Genomic DNA, 17,046 nt, shown 5'->3' with positions numbered 1-17,046 from the left:
CTCCTCAGCTGCTCCTCCTCTGTCCCCGCTGGCTTTTCCACCATGCTTTCCTTCTCAGCCTCCCTTGGCTCAGCTTCTCAGCAACCAGCTGTGGTCCAGAGGATCTTGTTTCAGCTGCCTCTCCAGCCAGCCTTTGAAGTCTGTCTCCCTGCTGACCCCACTTCCTGCTTCAGTTCCAACAACCTTTGAATGTGCAGGCTCTGCCGGGCATGAAAAATTATTTTCCCTTTTGGAGGTATTTATTTTCTTCAGTGCACTAGAACATTGGTTCTCAAACTCTGTTTTGGGGGGGTTTTGACAGATTTATTGAGGTTTCTGTCACAAAATCAGAAATAGTGGGAAGTTTCCCTAAAACTGCAAAATAGCCTGCCCATTATCACCAGTATTCTCCTACAATGTGTTGGAAATAATAATAATAATAATAATAATAATAATAATAATAATAATAATAAATTTTTACCCCACCCATCTCTGGCACAGTCTCAGTTTAGACTTACACACTATAGCTTTATTTTCCCCCCTTTTAATTTTTCCATTTTACAATGTTTCAACAACAATAATTAAATCTAAACAAATTTAACCTACATTTATTTGACTTCCCTCCCCTCCCCCTTGTGGTTCCTTATTTTATATCATAATCATACTGCATAACCAGTTCAAACCTATTTACAAATTTATCATTTTTACTCCCGTTATTTCTTACTGCTCATGTTTATGTCAATCCTACTAACATTTTTAATTGCTTACAGTTTGTCTTCGTATATTCCCACACTATAAGGAATATAAGGCACATACAAAGCATTCTTTTCTTCAAAGAATTCTGGGCACTGTGTTTTTTAAAGGTTGCTGGGAATTGTAACTCTGTGAGGAGGAAAATCTAGCGCCCAGAATGGCTTGAGGGGAAGAATGTGCTTCATATCTGCACAGCCTAAGGGGAGCAGCTGGGAAGCTGAACAGGACTGGCCAGCACCCAATAATCTTTTGCAAAGTTCAGGGGTTCCAAGTTTCAGGGATCCTCAGCAGACAAGTTAGTGGCAAAATGGAGGTGGGAGAGACTGAATATAGAAAGTTGGGCAAGCTGTGCTTAGAGCTAAGACATTGCCTCCGACCCTCTTAGACTGCAGATGCTGGAGCAGCAGGTGGTGGGAGGTGAACAGGCCAAGAACAAAGACCTGAAGGAAAAGCATAAACGGCGAAAGAAAATTGCCGATGAGCGGAAGAAGCAGCTGCTGGCAGCTTTGCAGAAATCAGATGAGGACAGCAGTGACTGGGTCCTGCTCAACGTCTATGATTCCATCCAGGAAGAAGTGCGAGCCAAAAGCAAATTGTTGGAGAAGATGAAGGAAAAGGTGATTCCTTTCCCCTCTGAAGTCTTGTACAGTGGTGGGTAAGGACAGCTATCCACACCACATTTAGATACGCAAGGGCATTGTGCAGTAACGGACTTAGGATCAGGTCCTTCTCACCATGACCTTTAAAGCAGGGTTTCTCAAACTATGGTGCATGGACCACCAGTTGTCTACAAGCTTCATTCAGGTTGTCTGTGCCTTGTCCATGTTCAGTAGTCATTGATTTTAATGGTATATTTATTGTTTCTTTAAGTTCTTACCAGTGCCAGATTAAACCCTGTGGAGGCCCCTAGGCAGTTGAAATCTTGCAGATGGTGGGCTCGGTTTCTGAGTCAATGCAGGTTTCTCTTCCAAATTCAAATTCTTTCAAGATCAAATCAATATAATTTTAATCCGTTGTTGTGGGATCCCTAAAAGGCGTGGACCCCCAGGCCAGTGCCAACTCTGCCTATTTGGTAATCCAGCAATGCTTCTTACATTGTATTGTTTTACAACTTAAATTCCATAAAATTCAAAAAGCATACACCATCTCACACAGCGCATTGCAATTGTTGTAACAGGCAGAAAAATGATTAAGTTGTCCACCAAGACCTTCAGCAATTTTCTAGCTTGAGAAGCATTGCTTTAAAGCATTGCTTTTCATACTAATATAAGTAGTGTTAGTAGTATCACCACCATTTTATTTTGTATCTACATTTAGAGGAGAAAGGGTGGTGGGGAGAGAGGAGAAAACCAGAGAGGTCTTATGGAAATGAGGGCAGAGCTCCTTTACCAGAAATGGTTGTATAGAAAAGGGAATTTGCAACAGGTTTAGCTTTCCCCACCCTGCAGAACAAGCTGCAACCATTCAAGTTTAAAGGAGCCAAGACTACCTCCATATTTGACCAAGTGGTATGTCCCTTGCATGGAGAAGATGGAGAATGCTATTGGGTGACAGAGAGAAGGCGGAACTGCTCAGCATCTACTTTGCCTCTGTCTTCACCAAAAAGGAAAGCAATGCTCAACCTGTGAGAAGGATCTCAGGGTCTTGGTAGACCACAAGCTTAACATGAGTTAACACTGTGTATATATACTAATACTGTTTTAGACTGTATCAACAGAAGTGCCCTACCTGGACTCTGAGATCATCCCCTGAGGCCCTTCCTCATGGGCCTCCTCCATGAGAGTTTCGGTAAGAACGTTCCTTTTCTGCAGTGGCTCCCCATTTGTGGAATGCTCTCCGTAAGGAGGTTTGGTTGCCACCTTCATTATACACCTTTACGCACAGGCAAAAACGTTCCTCTTCAACTAGCACTTGGGCTAATTAATAGCCCTTTAAATGTGTTGTAGGAGTGGGGGGGGAGGGGATTATTGGTTTACTTCTTGTCTTTATTATGTATTTTGTGTTTTTTATCTTGCATTTTTTGTTGTGAACCTTCCTGAGATCTACAGATGAAGGGTGACATCATAATAATAATAATAATAATAATAATAATAATAATAATAATAATAATAATGTATAGTGTTCTAGTCAAGGGAAGTAGGGCACTTCTGTTGATAAAATAGTATCAGTATACATCACAGTGTTAACTGTACACTGTGCACTTATACACCTTTATGCGCCAAGGGAAGTAAAAGTCCCACTCTATTCTGCCTTGGTCAGACCCCACCTGGAATACTGTGTCCTGTTCTGGGTGTCACAATTTAAGAAAGACGTTGACAAGCTGAAACGTGTGCAGAGAAGGGCAACCAAGTTGACCAAGGTCCTGGAAACCAAGCCTGATGAGGAATGGCTGAGGGAGTTGGGGATATTTAGCCTGAAGAAGAGGAGTCTCAGAGGAGAGGTGATAGCTATCTTCCATTATCTAAAGGGCTGTCACGTGGAAGATGGAACAAGCTTGTTTTCTCCTGCTCTGGAGGGCAGGACTCAAACCAATGGCTTCAAGTTACAAAAAAGGAGATTCCAACTAAACACCAGGAAGAACTTTCTGACAGTAAGAGCTGTTGGACAGTGGGATGGTCTCCCTTGGGAGGTGGTGGACTCTCCTTCCTTGGAGGTTTTTAAGTAGAGGTTGGATGGCCATCTGTCACGGAAACGGCATTTCCATCTGGCTTCCATCACGCCAGAAGCGGTTTATGCTGACCACATGACCCGGAAAGCTGTCTGTAGACAAACGCCAGCTCCCTCGGCCTGAGAGCGAGATGAGCTTTATGACTGATATTGTTGATTCTTTGTTGTATTTCTTTTTGTTATGTTTTCACTTTTTGTTTTGTTAACAATAAATAAAAAGTTGTTTTTTTTAAAAAAAAAAGTTCTGTAGTTATATTATGATTTTCAGCTGAGCTAGTTCCATGCCCATCATCAAGTGCAAGTTCCTCAGGTGATGCTCATGCAGGTGTGAGCCAGCCCTATGATAGGCTCAGGTAAGGACTCTGGATCCCAACATTTTACTTAGTTCTTATTCCCATAACTGGCTGCTTTCTTCCCAGCTGAGGGTTGCTGAGACTGAAATCAAAGACCTTCAGTCCGAATTTGAAATGGAGAAGATTGATTATTTGGCCACCATCCGCCGCCAAGAGCGGGAGCTCCTCCTTTATCAACAGCTGCTAGACCAGGTGCAACCCCTCATACGGCGGGACTGTAATTACAGCAACTTTGATAAAATCAAACGGGAGTCCACGTGGGATGAAGAATCAGGCTGCTGGAAAATCCCAGAGCCTGTCTCTCAAAAGACCAGCCTCCCTGCAGGTAAGAAGAAGAACAACTCGGAATTACCATGTTGCATTGCTCTGGTTGCCCATTCATACAAAATGGAGCAAAAATGGTCTCCCAGGATTTTCATGTAGGTTTCACTCACTTGTTAAGGACTTCTTGGGTATCTTATTTCCTTCATGGTCACTCTGGGACTATTTAAAATACTTTTCACATCTCACCTTCATGCACAATGAAATCGGGAACAGGCTTCAGGCTCATGGACTTGGAGCTAAGCAAGATGTGTGTGGGGTGTGTGTGGATCTACTTACTGCGTTCAAAATGGAGTTCTCAGAGTAGGGGAGCAAAATGTGACCCCTTCCACCACTACGCTTTGTTCCTTTAAGTTTTTTTCTCTCTGCCCAGCTCAGTTCTGGTATGGAAACCAGCTGGAGAGAGAACAACTTAAGAACTGCAGAATGCAGTGAGGTGTTGCTTCTCCAGCTGAAAAACCCCACACATGCCTACTCAGACTTAAGCCTCATTCTTTTGCTCACAGGTAAGTGTGTACATGACTACAGCTATATATGAGAAAATCCCTATTGGTGCTAATGGAGATTTCCTCCCAGTGCAAATAGCAGCTTCAAATGAAGGATTTTCCTCAAGAGTCCTGGAGAGTCCTGCTTGCCTGTTGTGATCCCAATAATCACACCCACCCACAATTAATGTTTGCATTTTTTCAAAAATGATTCCTTAAATGCTCCTTGCTGCCCAGGGCTCCTTTGGGAGAAAGGGTGGATGATGATGATGATCAATAGAGGGTTTGTGAGAAAGAGACTAAACTGCTCAAGCCTTACCGTATTTTTCGCCCTATAGGACGCACCGGCCCATAGGACGCACCTATTTTTTGAGGGGGGAAATCAAAGGAAAGCCTGCATTCGCCCCATAGGACGCACCCAGATTTCCCCTTCATTTTTGGAGGGGAAAAAGTGTGTCTTATAGGGCGAAAAATACGGTAGGTCAAAATATGAGTCTGACCAACCAATTGACATTTGCCCTCTGATTGGCTTCCACCAATTAAGCAACAGCAACTGTTGTTGACTAATGAACGGATGTAATTTATTGCATCCCCGCTTTGAAAACATTTAGAAAGCAAGCTGTTAAATAGGCCTTTGTAAGTCTATGCACATATTGGATCCTGGCCCCAGGTGACATGAAACTAGCAGAGAAATGAGCCACTACTGAGGCTGAGAGCCACCCTTACTCTTCTTTTCCATAGCAGTTTCATCATTGTCACAGACCAAAGCAGGCAGGAAGAGCTCATCATCGGAGAATGGGGATGCAGCAGCAATGGTAAGCTAAGGAAGGGTACTTGGGCAATACTGAGAATGTTACACAATGTACACATAATAAATGATCCAGCGTGCTTCACTGGCATGACAGCTGGGAGTCTGCGCTGAAGGTAAAACTTCAGGGGATTCTGTTGATCTCCAAGCTGGTTCACACATTGCCTTCATAATGAGGGGGGAAAGTGAAACTTCCTGAAGCCCTACTGCTTGGTCACTGGAGGAAGATATTAGGGGTGGGGGCTTGAGTGCAGGCAGGGTTTAGCTCCTGCCTTCTTCCAGCAGCCAAGGCAAAGGTGCAGTAGCAGCGGCAGCAGCAGCAAGGAATTGGCCCTATCTCCTGCATTCTTTAATTTAGAGTACAATATATAAATCAGTCCCCAAGTCAGTGTGGAAACCTCCGACCGACCAACTGGGAGCAATCATGGTCATGGTGAAGCCAGACCCTCTTGCTGTGTTAATGCTGTGAACTCCTCCATTGTAGGCTCAGGTTGTAGATATGTGTAAATAGGACACCACAGTCTGTGCTGCACCTCATTCCAAAAGATACACAAACTCTGGGTAAACTCCTTGAATCCCTGGAATCTCACACTGCTCAGAGTGGGGTGGCATGCAACAATATTTTCTGATTTTTCATGTTTAACCAGAGTGCATACATTCAACAGTGCTGTTACTCCCCCAGAAATTAAATGAGAAGTTAATCTCTTCTACACACAATGGCTTTTCATAGGATACATTAAGTAAGCTCTCAACCCTCTCATTTATACCCCATGGATAACTTGGTCTGGATTAGATTATTTTTTCCATGGCTTGTAACCTAGTTTTTGGACACCAGCGTGGAAACTAGACAGAGAAGTAAGTGTAGTTCAGCAGGTTAAAAGTGGGGCTGACATGTCAGGTTTCAGCCTCAGTTTCCCTCATGTGTAAAATGTGAACAGTAGTGACCTCTTTAGGTTAAATGATGATAAACTGGTGACTGCTTGGTTATGTTCCCAGCAGGAAGAAGACCGCTATAAAGTGATGCTGAGCAAGAGTGATAGTGAGAATATTGCCAGTAACTATTTTCGCTCAAAACGAGCAAGCCAGATTCTCAGTGCTGACCCCATGAAGAGTCTAGGTAAAGCCCTTCATCTGTTCTTTCCTTTTTTTCAAAAGGTTTGCCTGACTTCTACAGAATACTCAACATTTGTACAGTACTCTTAAGGTGTCCAAAAGGTTTCTGAAATATTATTTCAGTATTCCTTACAACAGAGGCAGGAACACTCCTACTTGTGGGAGGATCTTGGCTCACCCGGGGGTCCAGTTTTGTCTGCACCAGAACCACCTGTCAACACAAGAGTGCAAGGGCAGAGTTCAGTTCTGCCTTGGCTGCAACTGCCTATTCCCAACAGGGAACATGAGCTTGCAAGCCAAAACATAATTTCTTCCCCTCCTCCCCATCAAGTGACAGGGAAGGGAGAAAGAAAGGTGCCTTTTGCAAGCATTGGCAGTGGGCAGGAGGAGTCCCAGCTGCTCCTTTCCCCCTCTACTAGACTTCTAAAGTTCAAGGTTGTAGCAGCTGAGCAGGCAAACCTTTGGAAGGATTAGCCCTGTGCACTAGAGTGTCCATGCAGTTCAGGTCCACCAAGGCTGCAAAATACTTTGCAGCAGCACACAATCAGCAGACTCCTTTCTCAGTAGCCTTTGCCCCCCCTCCACTCTCTACCCTCTACTTCCTTTTTATGTGGATAATGTTGAGAGCCTGCTCTGCAAATGCCCACTGTAAAAAAGGGAGTACCTTCAAAATGCTAAAATCTCAGTCTCTCTCTTCCCCCCCCCCCTCCTGTTGATGGAATCTTCTGCTCTTGCTAAAAGGGATTTTCCCTCTCCAATTCAGTAGCACCTTGCAGATGGCATTGCTGTGGTGCCATGTAATTGACAGGCTGTACCCACTTGTCAAATTTGTCCCATGAGACCAATCATGATAAGGATCTGGCCAAAGAGGTTTCTCCCCATCCCTGCTCTACAACAATCCTGGATGATAGGCCAGGAAGTATTATTATCTCTGTTTTGCAAATGACGAGCTGCGTTGGAGGGACTGACGCACCTATCAGCAAGTCCATGACAATCCTCACTTCCAAACAACCTGTTTATTGAGCATTCATCCTGATCTGTTTGCAAAGAGGTTGCAAAGAGATGACCTTGCATCAAGTAATTGCTGTTTCCCCATCACTTTCCTTATTGTTATAATCTGATTTTGCAGTAGTTCTGTTGTGCAAAAGCACCAAATTGGAATTAGTTTCAATGTGAATTTGGCATCATGTGATTGAATCCCACCCAAACAACAGTCTGTAAGGGCCCAGTGACAAGACTGAAACTAGGGACTTACTGCTTAATAGTTTCCTGGATGGCACTGTACTACACAAGGTCAGGCCTTATGCTGCAGTCCTACAGTCATTTAACTGAAGTTAATAGGACTTGCTTCTGAGTAAACATGGTTAGGACTGTGGTGTTAGTATGTCACTGTACCTATTCCATATCATCAACATCCTCTGTTATTATACAAGTATCTAATATGCACACATACACAATAGGCAATGTACAGGGTTTTGTTTTTTTTAAGCATGTCTCAAAATCTTTAAAAAGCATAGCCTCAAAATCTTCCTATATACATAACAATGTAAGGCTGTTGATGATGTAGTTCATGTGGCTGTCAGGAGGTGAGGGCAGGTGGACTGGGCGATCTGTTTAACCTATTTGCCAAACCGCTCTGTGAAGCACCTTCCCCCATCCATTAAACATGGCTGCAGCGAGGTTTAATGGAGGGGAAGAGGAGGTGTGTCAGAAAACCACCCTCTGAAGAGGGTTCAGGTGAGCTGTGAGAAGGAGGGGATGGGCAAGGGGAGGGGAGGTGAAGAGAGGGAAGTTGCAGGATTGGCAAATGGGTTGGTGAGTGGAGCGAGGTGGGACTGCAGCCCCGAGTATTAAAAAATATTTATGCTAAGTGATGTATAGGTTTCTCCAGGGAGATGTAGTGTTTCATGTTGAAATTAGACCAAGTATCTCAATGTTCTCTCTCTCTCTCTCTCTCTGTTTGTGTGTGTCTCTGTATTTTTGTCCTTTGCAGCTTCCCATAATTCTCCCCCTTTGCTGAACAACAATACCTCCATCCTGACTTCCAGCCTGGCTCCTATCCCCCCTGCCCAAACGGTGGAGATGCCCCAGCCACGTCCCTTTCGTCTCGAATCTCTGGATTTCTCCTCTCCGTCAGCCAAGACAAAGCGCAAGAAAAGCCGGAACAACTTGAGTGGCGGCGACCCTCTCTGACTGCTGTGGTTGTTGGTCTGCTTGCCAGGCTAGTCAACATCTGGACACCCTTCCTTGACCCCCATTTTGGGGACCATAGCTGCTTTTCAAAGGGATCCATGGCTTTTCTTTCCCTTTTGGGGAGAGTGAAAGCAATTAAATGCTGCTTCCCACAGACGATAGTGTGGTCAGCCCTCCATGTTCAAGGTGGGGCTGATACCTCTCTCACAGTTGCCTATTCCTTTGCCATTTTGTAGTGACCTTGCCTTTCAGTCTGCTCTTCCTCTCCCAATCATTGAAATGCACGGCAGCAGGAAGGGAACTCAAACCCAGAACAGATGGAACAGAATTCTTGGTGGTGGACCTTAAGATTATCCAAGTGTTGCCTTTTGCCTCCCTAATTTGTTGTAGGAAAGGCATAATCTGGCATAAAATCCCAAAGCCCATTGAATAGCCTGTAACATCACTGCCCTGCCTGTTTAGCTCAGTTTAGATCCTGACTCTGCTCTCATTTTGGATTTTGAGGGATTCTGAAGCAGACAGACAAGAGGAGAAGGGAGATCCATTCTACACTCAAGAGCAGAATAGTGGCTGAAGGGGGCTGAATTTTGAGTAGTTGAGAAGAATAGTGCTCAAAGCAGAACCTGCGCAGTTTAAATTTATGCTGTGCTGGGTGGGGAATGCCTCCTGGGGGCTGCCTACCTGTCAAGCAGCGTTCAAGGGGAGCTGAGAGGGCTGAGTAAGGCTGGGAAGCTCCACGGTCAATATAGGCAGGGGGTCAGAGAAAGGTGGGTATGTCTGCCCAGCTCACAATGCCTGGGCTTCCCCAAAAGCTGGACTCCAGAAGCTTCTCTCCTGCTCTTCACTCAGCAGCCCAGCATTTCATTGCAGCTCAGTTGCATCCGCATATAGGGTGTTGGAGGGGAGGATTGCAGGGGGGCAGATAGACAGATTTCCCAGATCATTTCTCTTCTGCTCAGAAGGCACAGTATGGTTTTTCTACACCCCATTGTTCTTGGGGACATTAAATTAATTAATGTCAATTTCCAAAGCTCTTCAGTTTTACATTTTTAGCTAGAGCATTTCTTGTCACTTCTGCAGCCTGAGATCACCTCAGTCCAGCAGGCACTTCCCTCCTCCTTCACCATAGCAAGAGAATACACTCTTACAACAGTTTCACTGCCACGCCTTAGCCACTGCTTTCTTCAAGCCCATTTCAAGATGGATGCCTCACCACAGAACGTGGGCTTTTGATACTGCACAATAATTCACCAGCTTTGTGCACTAGAGAGAACAGTTGAAAACGGGAGTGGGAGTAAGAGTAGCACATTCATGTGGGAGTCAGATGTTAATTTAAGGTACTGCTCTCTGTCCATGTGTTAGTTGATTTCTTTGTTTTCACCTTTTATGTGAGCACAATAAACTGCCTGTTAATGAAACTTTAGCTTGGTTGCTCTATAGCCCATGTTGTCCTCCACTATCCATTCTCAATTTAATTGTAACCCTGGAAGGAAATGTGCCATAAACAGAGGGCAGGGAAGATGAGAATCTCTGCTAAGAATCTCTGCAACCTTGGACCCCAAACGCTGGGGGTTCTGAATGACTTCCTGCCTTCTCCCTCCCAGTCCCCTATCTGGGATTAGCATGCAATATCTGCGCTTCCCTCATACCACAGATTCCTGGCAGGGCGGGGGCGCAGAGCAGAGCGGATATTCTGCTGGTCTGTGCCTCAGCCCAATCAAGGAGCTTCAAGTACAATGGGAGGCTGCTGCATACCAGTACCAAACTGCTGCATGTCTCCATCGGGCCAAACGTAGATGCCATATTTGCCCCTCCACATATGGTGGTGTCTCCAACCTTTATAGCAGGTGCTGGAAGACAGGGCTAAGAATGGCCAGGATGCAGTTTGTCTGACCAAATAGGTTAGTAAAGAGATGCTGCTTCCCAGGCAACCTGTTTATTGAGCCTTCATCCTGATTGGTTTGCAGGTTGGTTAGGTGACCTTGTGTCAAGCACACGTTACCACACATTTTCCAGGGCTCGCTCTTATCACTTCCCTTACCACAAAAAGTCCAGTCGCTTGGGGAAGCGAGTTGTTTGTGCCAGAGCTGCAAATTTGCTTTAGTTGTGCAACCTGAATTTGCTGGCATGTGATTAAATCCTATGCAGAAAAAGCAACAGTCTGAGAGCACCCCTAGTTTCTCTTTAATAAGATAAATTTTTCCTTCTTAAATCCTAGATGTGGCACAGAAGTAGGCGTTAAATTTAGGCAGTGACCAAAATCAGTCGACTCTACATCAGTAAACTGTTGAAGGAGGTCCCTGAAGCACAAGGTGCTCTTCCTTCCTAGATTAGGGTGGGGGGACGGGCAGACACCCACCCTGGGGAACATCTAGCCCCCCCCCCTGGCTTGTGTCTTGCTCCCCAGAGTGACCATTCCTCATAGGGATATAAAGTAGTTTGAATTAAAAGCAACTTTGGAACGAAACGGTGGGATGGGGTAGGCTTTCAATCCCACATTTTTATAATTGCAATAGCATAAACGGGGACGAGTGTTTCTCAACCTATCTGGGCACCGTTCTCTGCTCCAACACACTAGAAGCGATGAACAACACCCCCCACCACACACACTTGATAATTTGCCATGTGGTGTGCATTCTCTCCCCTACTTTCTCTGCTGCGTGTTAATAAAGAGCTAGAAAAAGGGTGAGGCAAGTACCGGTAATTAAACTGGACCAAAACCCATTGGTTAAAAAAGAAAAGGGAATTTGAGATTTTGAGTTCCATGTATGGCTTCTCTGAATCTGGTTAGGTCTCTGCATTACAGCAGCAACCAGCTGCAAACGGTTGTATTGACATATTGTAGCCTTATGAGGCTTTGCCCTCAGGTGGGAAAAATATTGCACCCGGGAAAGGGAAGTGGGAGTCAACAGACATTCAAGGAATAGTTTCAGAGAAAAAGCTTTATTTCTACCATCCATGAACTGGTAGAAGGAGTAAGTGTGATAACTCACAAAAAGCATGCACAAGTTCACAGTCATGCACACAGAGTATATATCCCCTTCCAGTTCCCTCCCCTTTTCTCCTCCTTTTCCAGGAGTCCTGCCCATGAGTTCCTCTGAGCATGAACAGAAAGCTCCTATGTTGGGACTATTGTGGACTCTTGTCACCCTTCCCAGGAAAGGGGGAGTGAGAGTGGTTCAGCATGTCCAAAGATGTTGCAACTAGAATGAGATAAGATTCAGTTCTCAGGCCTGCTTTGAACAGAGCCTATACATTAGCTTTTTGAAGCCTTCTCGTGCTGATAAAAGAATAACATTTTGCCTTTGGAACATCATCTTGTGAGAATCCACAGAAAAGCTGTAGCTGTGGATTTTTAGAAGACAAAAGGAATTTTGGACAGTCTTGAGGCCTGGGGTGATTATTGAAGCCTGGGGTGATTTCAGACAGGATTTGGGTATCCTGTCCCTTCATTCCCCCCTCTTAGGTTTTGGACAGCCGCCAGGCCTGTCCCAAATGGACCACTATCCTTTCTTGAGGCCACTGATGCTTGCCCCAAGTTTGGGAGCTGGAAGCTGCTTCCTGCAATTGTTACTAGGTCAGCTGTCACCACACCAAGCGTGTCAGGCATGCAGTCAGATTGCAGCCAAAAGATAAGTTCCTGGCGTGGACTCAGGTGTAACGGTTTGGGCTGGGAACGTACAATTGCAGATTGTCACTGGCGGTGATGGAATGATTGAGGTTGTAAATGATGATTCATTCCATTTGTGCACAGGGTCATTACCAAGTCGGTGCTGTGGTTCAAAGGGGGCTTCAGTTAAGTCCTGGAGGCTCTGGGTGGAGCTCTGCCAGGTGAAAGCGGGCTGGGGCGTAATTTCCCTGATTGAACGTCCCACACAAATACCCTTCTCTGCAGGGGTGGTGTAAAGCTATCCAGGGGCCCTTCAACCTTCTATAAAGTTCAGTTATGCAAAAGGAAAGAAAGGAAAATGTCCCCTTTTCAATCCATGCTGGATTCTTCAGCCGTGCGTAGAAAACGCCAGCTTCCCAGGGGTGACGTTTAGCAGGGTGTTTCGCGGTCATCGGGCGTCCCAAGACCCTTCCAACAAGGCTGGAGCGTCTGGGGTGAGTTGAAGGGGCCGATGTAGATCAGGTGTAGATCAGGTGTTACAGGTGCCGGTGACTTTAACAGCTGTAGAGAAACAGGACAGCCTCTGGCCGGTTTACCTGTCAAGAGAAGAGAAAAGAAACACGGCCGAACGACTGCACATTGACAGATAGCATTTGCACACAAGGCATAGTAACTCAAAGGGGATAGCATGGCAACCCAGTTTAATAGTCCTGTTTCATGGGTTAAGTTTGCCAGCTGAGATTTTTAAAAGTCTTTCTGCGCTCTATTTTTTTAGAGCTTTTGCAGCCTGTAAGCCATGTTGCAAATTTCAGTTTTCATCTGCCAAAGATTGTTAGTGTCTAATGTGTTCCCTTGCTTCTGGCAAAGTAACAAATTCCTCAAAGTATCAATTCCTATGTTGCACCAGCATTTTGATCTGAGCATGCTGCGCTTCTTCAATGGCACCCAAAAAGAATTTTTTTGGACAAAGTTCACAGAAAGCATTCACTTGCTTTTTGAAGGAAGTCACTTTCCAAGTTAGTGCTTTGGGTCAGGGTGGGTATCATAGAATCATAGAGTTGGAAGAGACCACAAGGGCCATCGAGTCCAACCCCCTGCCAAGCAGGAAACACCATCAGAGCTCTCCTGACATATGGTTGTCAAGCCTCTGCTTAAAGACCTCCAAAGTAGGAGACTCCACCACACTCCTTGGCAGCAAATTCCACTGTCAAACAGCTCTTACTGTCAGGAAGTTCTTCCTAATGTTTAGGTGGAATCTTCTTTCTTGTAGTTTGGATCCATTGCTCCGTGTCCGCTTCTCTGGAGCAGCAGAAAACAACCTTTCTCCCTCCTCTATGTGACATCCTTTTATATATTTGAACATGGCTATCATATCACCCCTTAACCTCCTCTTCTCCAGGCTAAACATGCCCAGCTCCCTTAGCCGTTCTTCGTAAGGCATCTTTTCCAAGCCTTTGACCATTTTGGTTGCCTTCCTCTGGACACGTTCCACTTTGTCAGTGTCCTTCTTGAACTGTGGTGCCCAGAACTGGACACAGTACTCCAGGTGAGGTCTGACCATAGCAGAATACAGTGGCACTATTACTTCCCTTGATCTAGATGCTATACTATTGATGCAGCCCAGAATTGCATTGGCTTTTTTAGCTGCCGCGTCACACTGTTGGCTCATGTCAAGTTTGTGGTCAACCAAGACTCCTAGATTCTTTTCACATGTACTGCTCTCAAGCCAGGTGTCACCCATCTTGTATTTGTGCCTCTCATTTTTTTTGCCCAAGTGCAATACTTTACATTTCTCCCTGTTAAAGTTCATCTTGTTTGTTTTGGCCCAGCTCTCTAATCTGTCAAGGTCGTTTTGAAGTGTGATCCTGTCCTCTGGGGTGTTAGCCACCCCTCCCAGTTTGGTGTCATCTGTAAATTTGATCAGGATGCCCTTGAGTCCATCATCCAAGTCGTTGATAAAGATGTTGAATAAGACCGGGCCCAAGACAGAACCCTGTGGCACCCCACTAGTCACTCTTCTCCAGGATGAAGAGGAACCATTGATGAGCACTCTTTGGGTTCGGTCAGTCAGCCAGTTACAAATCCACTGAGTGGTAGCATAGTCAAGACCGCATTTTACCAGCTTCTTTACAAGAATATCATGGGGCACCTTGTCAAATGCCTTGCTGAAATCAAGGTAGGCTACATCCACTGCCTTTGCCTATTCTTTTCTAAAACTGAGCAACTAGGCTGGACCCATGTCAGTCTGTTGAGGCAGCATTGAGCATCAGATAAATTTGCGGGAATGTAGTTATAACTTCTTTGATTACACATGAAAAACCAGCCATCTGGTAAACGCACATGAGCATAATTAAAAGTAATCTGCTGAACACGTGAACAATTCCAAGTTGGCCTTCCTGTGTCCAGACAGTGAGTTGCCCCAGCTGCACTGGGCAGCTCCCAATGAAATATTAAAAGCACAACTTGGTGCAGGGGACAGTGTGGGGGGAGGTTGCAGAGAAAAGTCACAAGGAAAAGAATAAGCAGCAACTGACAGCTGCAGAGTTGGGAGGGAACCCCAGAGGTCCTCCAGCCCAGCCCTCTGCAAGTTGCAGGAGGCGAGTCAGCATACATGAAAAGGAGCAAGCCACATTTCCCTCTCGGAGGAAGGATCGTCCTTTTCTTAGCCACAGAAAAGTTGGACTAGGTGGTTCTTGGAATCCCTTCTGACACGGCCCTTTTAAAAAATCCAGCGAACACCTGGCTCAGAGCCAGAGGCGGCTCCACCTCGCTCCGCATCCTGGTTTCAACTGGGAACAGCCCAGTTTGGAGAGAGGGCAGGAAGGAGCTGCTGCTTCCCAGGAACCCATGCTTCAAGATAGACTGCCCCTAAACTGGGGGCTCTTAACTGACCATTCTGTAGACCTGGAAGGGACCCCGGGGTCATATAGTCCAAACCCAGGCCACCTCCCAATCAATGCTTCTTTCTCCCCAACTTGTCTGATGCTGCCTGCTCTGACTGGCAGTGGCCCCCTGGGCACTCTCTTCCCTTGCCCTTCATGGGGAAGCTGCAGATGAGCCTGCGTTAAATGAAGAGAAAGGTGCCAGTCCTCATGGGGGTTTTGTTTGGCGGTGATGTCTTGGGGTGGGGATTAAGCAGGGATCGGAGGAGAACCTTGCCCCTTCCCAGGCCCATTTGGGGAAGCTGCCAGGACACAACCCTTTTTGCAAGCAGGGTATGTGGATTAGGGTTATAACTTTTTTTTCTCCTGTAAAAAAGCAAAACCTGTATCAGAACTTTTCTCTGAAAGGCACTGAAAAAGGGACCCCAAAACGAACAGTTGGAATCGCTGTACTATGTAACATTACTACTCCATGAAAATCATTTCAAGAACTTGTCAGAAATGTTGAAACCTTGCAAAAAAGCCTTGCGGGTTTGGGAGAATCCCTGGAAGCAGGAAGAAGAAGAGTTTGGATTTGATATCCCACTTTATCACTTCCCGAAGGAGTCTCAAAGCGGCTCACATTCTCCTTTCCCTTCCTCCCCCACAACAAACACTCTGTGAGGTGAGTGGGGCTGAGAGACTTCAGTGAAGTGTGACTGGCCCAAGGTCACCCAGCAGCTGCAGGTGGAGGAGCGGGGAATCGAACCCGGTTCACCAAATTATGAGTCTACCACTCTTAACCACTACACCACACTGGCTCTCAGGAGCCATCCGTCCTCCAGATCCCGAGAAGGAATCGGTGCGCAGAAGGCGCTAGCAAAGTGGTGTGGGAACATTTTGCTTCCTGCAGCCACCTGCCAAGGAGTCATAGAATCATAGAGTTGGAAGAGACCACAAGGGCCATCGAGTCCAACCCCCTGCCAAGCAGGAAACACCATCAGAGCACTTCTGACATATGGTTGTCAAGCCTCTGCTTAAAGACCTCCAAAGTAGGAGACTCCACCACACTCCTTGGCAGCAAATTCCACTGTCGAACAGCTCTTACTGTCAGGAAGTTCTTCCTAATGTTTAGGTGGAATCTTCTTTCTTGTAGTTTGGATCCATTGCTCCGTGTCCGCTTCTCTGGAGCAGCAGAAAACAACCTTTCTCCCTCCTCTATGTGACATCCTTTTATATATTTGAACATGGCTATCATATCACCCCTTAACCATTGATGAGCACCCTTTGGGTTCGGTCAGTCAGCCAGTTACAAATCCACTGAGTGGTAGCATAGTCAAGACCGCATTTTACCAGCTTCTTTACAAGAATATCATGGGGCACCTTGTCAAATGCCTTGCTGAAATCAAGGTAGGCTACATCCACTACGTTCCCTTCATCTACCAGGCTTGTAATTCTGTCAAAAAACGAGATCAGGTTACTTCCGGAGGCGGCGCGAACGGCAATGGCGGTCTCCTTCAGCTGCTGAACGGGAAGCTCCGCGGAAACGGGTCGTCCGCTACGGCGAAGCGGAGACCCACGTCGGAAAACCACAGGCAGAGCGAGCCTGTGGCCGTGGGACTCGGCGGGCACCAAAAGCGCTCCCAGAAACGAAGAAGGGACCCCGTAAGGGGTCTCGGAACGTGGAAGGGTGCGCGGTGCTGTGAGTCGATCGCTCTTTCTGTGAGGGCAAAGCCGCATAGCTGCTGTCGGTGAGCGCTGACCTTTTTTCCTGGATTATTGGATTCGGAAACAGCAACCCGTGAGTAAAGGGGACTTAAAACAACCTAAATTAACTTTAAAAATTCGGACAAAGCGGGAGATGCAACCAGGAAGTCCGTCTCCCTCTTCCGCTAAATTTTAA

The 17,046-nt window shown here is 46.0% G+C and overlaps 1 protein-coding gene across 8 annotated transcripts in view; it reads left to right on the top strand.

Annotated features, from left to right (window-relative positions):
- Positions 1–10,090, top strand: part of KIF17 (kinesin family member 17) — a 50,980-nt gene extending 40,890 nt beyond the window's left edge. For 4 of the 8 annotated variants that reach the window (XM_081177364.1, XM_081177363.1, XM_081177368.1 and 1 more), the window contains 5 exons: positions 1,118–1,349; positions 3,819–4,077; positions 5,300–5,373; positions 6,363–6,483; positions 8,473–10,090. In XM_081177364.1, the coding sequence (XP_081033490.1) occupies positions 1,118–1,349; positions 3,819–4,077; positions 5,300–5,373; positions 6,363–6,483; positions 8,473–8,672 (886 nt within the window). In that variant the 3' untranslated portion in view covers positions 8,673–10,090. The remainder of the gene's footprint in view (positions 1–1,117; positions 1,350–3,818; positions 4,078–5,299; positions 5,374–6,362; positions 6,484–8,472) is intronic. The other 4 variants (XM_081177369.1, XM_081177367.1, XM_081177366.1 and 1 more) reach the window with 3 other exon arrangements.
- The last annotated feature ends 6,956 nt before the right edge of the window (positions 10,091–17,046 follow it).

The sequence above is a fragment of the Podarcis bocagei genome, assembly GCF_964188305.1.
Source record: "Podarcis bocagei genome assembly, chromosome: 17".
NCBI classification, from domain to species: Eukaryota; Metazoa; Chordata; class Lepidosauria; order Squamata; family Lacertidae; genus Podarcis; species Podarcis bocagei.
This window is presented reverse-complemented; position numbering and strand designations above follow the sequence as displayed.